Source organism: Sinocyclocheilus rhinocerous, unplaced genomic scaffold (assembly GCF_001515625.1).
Source record: "Sinocyclocheilus rhinocerous isolate Xijiao unplaced genomic scaffold, SAMN03320098_v1.1 scaffold516, whole genome shotgun sequence".
Taxonomy (NCBI): Eukaryota; Metazoa; Chordata; class Actinopteri; order Cypriniformes; family Cyprinidae; genus Sinocyclocheilus; species Sinocyclocheilus rhinocerous.
Window position 1 is genome coordinate 389,893 of NW_015660501.1, and position 6,455 is coordinate 396,347.

Consider the following 6,455-nt stretch of genomic DNA (forward strand, 5'->3'; position numbering starts at 1 on the left):
ACACACACACACACACACACACACACACTACATATATTTTAGATATAATTGCAAATCCTATTATCACTGGGGTTCAAATAACATCTGGATTTTTTAATCTTGATTATCTTTTTACGCAGCCTGCACAGCTGTGAAAAAATAAGGCCCTGCAAATTTCTAAAGAGAGTAAATGGGATAAATTTTCATTTCATGTTGTCTTTAAAGAGAATTACCAAGTTGCTACAGGTCATACTGCGAGACCAGAAAGAGTTCTCTTGTTTCAAACGGCATGCAGACTTCAGCCGAGCCTGACTTTACTCCAGAGACGTTCAGGTTTCCATTCAGCTCTGTGTGTGAATGTGTGGAAAAGAGTGAGAGAATGGGACAAAAGCATATGTGTATGTGTGGATGTGAGTCGAGAAATAACACACAGAACATAAAGTGCTGCAAAACACAAAGCAAAACAGCAAATCATAGGACTGTGACAGACAGCATACTTTCACTCCCACAGATGGTGAGGAACAGAGAGCAAGTAGAAGAATATAAAGCCAAAGATACTGCAAGACAACAGATACGGAGCCGAAAAACCAAAGCAAGAAAATGAAAGACAAAATAGACACTCACATGTAAACCCCTTCTCTCCCATTCCTTTAGGATGAACGGATAGCTGATATACTGAACCTTCAGAGAGAAGAAGGGGGTATTAGGCAAAATAATGTGAATGTAAAACAAAAAGAGCGAGAAGTGATTTGGTGATGCGAGACTGAGTGAGCAGGAGAAACTGGACATGCAGACTGTAATTCAACATACCGACTGGCTGCATTTAACAAATGGGCTCCCCAGGTGAGATGGTAATCAGGTAAATATGAAGAGTTCATTTGCAAAAACCGATAACTTTTTAATTTTTTTTCAGAAATCACGTTTTTTTTTTTATTGCGCATTCCAAGTAATATCAATCAAACTGCAGTTGGGTTGTTTTGATTAAGTAATAATAACCTAAACAAATACAGTTAATTTACAAAATTAAAGTTAATTAAAAGTATGTTTTTTTTTACATATTAAAAGTTTGTTTTATAGCAAAAGCCGATAACGCCACATTTCATGTTTTAGAGTTTTTAAAACACACTGGTTTAATCTTTGTAATATCCTCAGATGACAATGTAGACGCCTGACAAACGTTGTTGTTGTTGTGATCATAAACTGTATGGATGTGATTACACGCAATACACGGAGCTTTTCCCTCAATTTCACAAATGAACAGTTCAAGGTAATAGAATCATACAGTTAGCTAACATGAATTAATTTCAGGCAGAAGCTCATTTATTACAAGTGTGATCATAATGATTATAATATAGAGAAAATTTGGCAGCTGTGCATATCGATTCAAGTTGCCGTCATCGGTGGTCCTCGCAGTGGGCAGCAGCATCTCTTCAAAGGTTTGGGTCATCTGAAGTCTTTCTATGAGGCTGGATCCTCGCTGGAGCTGGCGTAATCTCTAGTTACCTCGAGATGGGCTTCCCAGGGTAGGAACATAAAGGCAGATAGAAAAGAATTAGTGTAGCTGCTGTTCATAACGTTTCAAGCAAAAAATATGTTTGTGACTTTTATCTGATCTAAATGGGAACAAGGGTGAGATTGAGATTCATTATGTGAATGCTTGGCTGAAGAGATGTGTCTTTAATCTAGATACAAACAGAGCAAGTGTGTTTGTAAAGACACTTATAATGTTACAAAATATTTCTATTTCAAATAAATGTCTTTTAATCAAAAGATCCTGAAAAACAAATCTATTGTGGTTTCCACAAAAATATTAAAGAGCACGACTGTTTTCAACATTGATAATAATCAGAAATGTTTCTTGAGCAGCAAATCAGCATATTAGAATGATTTCTGAAGGATCATGTGACACTGAAGACTGGAGTAATGATGCTGAAAATTCATCTTTGCATCACAGGAATAAATTATATTTGCATATATATTCAAAAAAGGAAACTATTGTAATAATATTTCATAATATTATTGTTTTTATTTTATTTTTGATCAAATAATTGCTGCCTTGATGAGCAAAAGAGACTTCTTTCAAAAACATTAAAAAATCCTACCGACCCCAAACTTTTGAATGATAGAGTATCTGGCACAATATACATAAATAAATTAATAAATAAATACAAATAAATAATAATAATAATTATTATTATTGGTAGTAGTAGTAGTAGTAGTAGTATTAAAATCATATAAAATACTATTTAACAAAATGTTTCACTACAAATAAGAAAACAAACAAGGATTTGAAATACAAGGGGACTTTCCATCCAAACAAACCAATTTACTAAAATCAGTTGGATTTCCAAACTCTATTTGAGCAATCAAAATACATCAAACTACAGATTACTAAACAAAGTACTGAAAAGAAGATGAACAACATGTTAAGATGAATGAAACTTTGTTTAAAACTAAAATGCACTCAAATTTACATGGGATAGATGGCTTGTAACGCTGTTTCCCTATCTGTCGGGAGCCCAATAATTTCTGAGTTTAAGAGAAAAAGGCAACGAAAATTGGCTAGTGGATTTTGCACGCTGAGCCACTCCCCATGCACACGGGTATATAAGGCGACAGCATGCGTCCACTCATTAGATTTTTGCTTCGGAGCCGAGTGGTTGTATGAAAAGCTGTTATACTCCACAAAGCCATTCATCTGCTGTGTGTCGGGAAGCTGTTCTGGTTGGCGGTGCGGAAGCTGCTCGTCTCCTTCCTCCATCCTTACTACCCTCGATGGCGGGGCGGCTAGAGGGTGCGTTGACATTCCCCAGGTGGAGAGAGCGGTTGCGGTGCAACTGTGGCCGCAAAATGCCGCCACTTGGAGGAATTGTCCTCATCTCCCGTCCAAAGCCTGTAAGCTGTCGGCAGCTCTCACTGCAAAAGCTTATAGTGTTACGGGCCAAGCTGCCTTTGCCCTGCATGTCATGGCTATCCTGCAAGTTCACCAAGCCAAGGCCTTAACAAATGCACGAGGGTAGTACTGACCCATGGTTGATGCAGGAGCTGTGCACGGTGACTAACTTCACACTCCGGGCAACGAAAGTCATGGTGCGGTCCCTCGGGAAGGCGATGTCCACTCTGGTGGTCCAGGAGCGCCATCTCTGGCTCAACCTGGCTGAGATGAGAGACGTTGACAAAGCACGCTTTCTTGATGCTCCCATCTCCCAGGCTGGCCTGCACTGTCGAGGACTTTGCCCAGCAGTTCTCGGCAGTACAAAAGCAGACTGAGGCCATCCAACACATCCTGCCCCGACGTGATCCTCCAGCTGCCACCGTTCTGTCACGGGCCGTGTCTCAGCCTGCTCGTCACCGTGGGCGCCCTCCTGCGTCCTCCACACCAGCTCCGTCCCGTGCTGAGACACCGTCGAGGCCGGCGCGTCGAGCCCCATTCAGGAGAGCGGCGCCCCCCGTGTCGCACCCGGCCGCTAAGTCCTCGAAGAAGACGATGAAGCGGCCCTGATACGGGCAACCTGGAGATGTGGGAGACTGCTCTTCATGAGGTGGTGAGGACAGCGCCGCTCCTTCCCCCGGAGGAGGGCCGGGCAGAGAGTCTTTTTTTCCCTTTTCTTTTTGTTCCGCCGCTGGCTCAACGGCGAGCAGTTTCAAAAAGAGCAGTTTCCTTTTCCTCCGGGTTGAAAGGCCCATGGGTTGACAGTGAGCGACGCACCGCTTCCTCACCCTCACCCACGATGCCCCCTATCGCCAGTGGCCAAGAGATCGCAGTTCAGAGACGCAACACCTCTCCACGCATCTCTGGCCAGTCCCTCCAGGGACACGGGGAGTTTTGCTGTGATGACTCAGAACGCGGTGCCTTCTGGGCCACCCAGCACAACTATCCATCGCTGCACCACTGCGGGTACGTCGACTGTCCCTTTGGTGCCACTCGTACAGAGTTTGGGAGCGTGGCTTGCGCTGCCCAACCCGTCCCGCTGGCTCACTTGACAGTTCGACTCGGCTACGCAATTCAGTTAGCCAGGCACCTCCCAAGTTCAACGGCGTTCTCGAGACTTCGGTGGCAGTCCGAGACGCCTCTGTCTTCTCCAGCTGAGACGAGGAAGGGGTTTTACAGCCCTTACTTCATCGTACCCAAGAGAAGCAGTGGTCTTCGACTTATCTTGGATCTGCGAGTCTTGAATCGAGCTCTTCACAAGCTCCCGTTCAAGATGTTGATGCAGAAACTTATTATCAAATGCGTTCAAGCCCAGGATTGGTTTACAGCGATCGACCTGAAGGACGTGTACTTTCATGTCTCGATCCTTCCTCGTCACAGACTGTTCCTGCAGTTTGCGTTTGAGGGTCGCGCATGGCAGTACAAGGTCCTCCCCGTCGGGCTCTCCTTGTCCCCCCGTGTCTTCACAAAAGTTGCGGCGGGTACCCTTGCCCCACTATGGGAAGTGGGCATCAGGATCCTTAACTATCTCGACGACTGGCTCATCATGGCTCGGTCAAGAGAGGAGTTGTGCGATCACAGGGACCTGGTGCTTCGGCACTTCAGTCAGTTGGGGCTTCAGGTCAACCGAGAGGAGAGCAAGCTCTCCCTTGTGCAGGGAATCTCTTTTCTTGGTATGGAGTTAGATTCGGTGATTATGACGGCACGTCTCACCAACGAACGTGCCCAGTCGGTGCTGAACTACCTGAGTTCCTTCAGAGGCAGGACGGTGGTACCACTGAAACACTTTCAGAGGCTCCTGAGGCATATGGCATCCACAGCCGCAGTCACGCCGCTCGGATTGCTTCAGCACTGGTTACACTCTCGAGTCCCGAGATGGGCATGGCGCCATGGTACACATCGTGTCACCATCACACCGATGTGTCGCCGCCTATTCAGCCCCTGGTCGGACCTTGCGTTTCTACGGGCCGGGTTGCCCTTAGAACAAGTGTCCCGCCATGTCATTGTCACGACAGATGCCTCCAATAGGGGCTGGGACGCTACGTGCAACGGGGAGGCAGCCTTGGGGTCCTGGACAGGGCCTCGACTGCTTTGGCACATCAACTGCCTGGAGTTTTTGGCAGTGCATCTAGACTTGCGGCAGTTTCGGCCGCTGCTGCTGGACAAGCACGTGTTGGTCCGCACCGTTTCGTACATCAACCGACAGGGCGGTCTACGATCACGATGCATGTTGCAACTCCCCCGCCATCTCCTCATCTGAAGTCAGGCTCAAGTCGCTGCGTGCCATCCACATTCTGGGGGAGCTCAATCGTGCGGTCGACGCACTCTCACGACAGCTCACTTTCCCCAGAGAATGGCGACTCCATCCCCAGATGGTCCAGCTGATCTGGAGTCGATTCGGGGAAGCTCAGGTGGACCTGTTTGCTTCCCACGAGTCCTCCCACTGCCAGCTGTACTATTCCCTGACCCAGGTCCCCCTGACCACAGATGCACTGGCACACAGCTGGCCCCGGGCTCTACGCAAGTATGCGTTTCCCCCAAGTGAGCCTGCTCGCACAGACACTGTGCAAGGTCAGGGAGGACGAGGAACAGGTCCTGCTGGTTGCGCCTTACTGGCCCACCCGGACCTGGTTTTTGGAACTCATGCTCCTCGCGACAGCCCCTCCCTGGCACATCCCCCTGAGGAAGTACCTTCTTTCTCAGGGGCTGGGCACCATATGGCACCCATGTCCAGATCTCTGGAACCTCCACGTGTGGCTCCTGGACAGGACGTGGCAGACCTAAGTGATCTGCCACCAGCGGTGGTAGACATTATCACTCAGGCTAGAGCTCCCTGTACGAGGCAGGCCTATGCTTTTTAAGTGGAGTCTGTTCACGAATTGGTGTTCTTCTCACCGAGAAGACCCCCGGAGATTAGAGTTGTGCTTTCTTTCCTGCAAGAAAGGTTGGAGTGTAGGATGTCACCCTCCTCCTTGAAAGTGTATGTTGCTGCCATCGCAGCACATCATGATGCAGTGGACGGCCGGTCCCTGGGAAAGCATGACCTGATCGTTAGGTTCCCGAGGGGTGCCAGAAGGTTGAATCCTTCCAGGACACCCCTGATACCCTCCTGGGATCTCTCTGTTATCCTGGCTGGACTTCAGAGGGGTCACTTTGAGCTGCTCGATTCAGTTGAGCTGAAGTTCCTGTCTCTTAAGACAGTGCTCACTTTCATCTCGAGGGTCGGGGACCTCCAAGCATTTTCGGTAAGTGAAGAGTGCCTTGTGTTTGGGCCGGCCTACTCTCACATTGTCCTGAGATCCCGGCCTGGATACATGCCCAAGGTTCCCACAACTCTCTTCCGGGACCAGGTGGTGAACCTGCAAGCGCTGCCCCCGGAGGAGGCAGATCCAGCCTTGGTGTTGCTGTGTCCCGTAAGAGCGTTACGCATATACGTGGACCACACCCAGAGCTTCAGAAGCTCTGAGCAGCTCCTTGTCTGCTTTGGAGGTCAGCAGAAAGGGAAGGCTGTCTCCAAGCAGAGGTTGGCCCACTGGATAGTGGA

General features: G+C 48.0%; 1 protein-coding gene across 1 annotated transcript in view; it reads right to left on the minus strand.

Annotated features, from left to right (window-relative positions):
* The window catches only part of LOC107725175 (netrin receptor UNC5C-like), a 115,781-nt gene that overhangs the window by 40,382 nt on the left and 68,944 nt on the right, over window positions 1-6,455 (minus strand). The window contains exon 9 of the mRNA XM_016534347.1: window positions 604-663. Coding sequence (XP_016389833.1) covers window positions 604-663 — 60 coding nt within the window. The remainder of the gene's footprint in view (window positions 1-603; window positions 664-6,455) is intronic.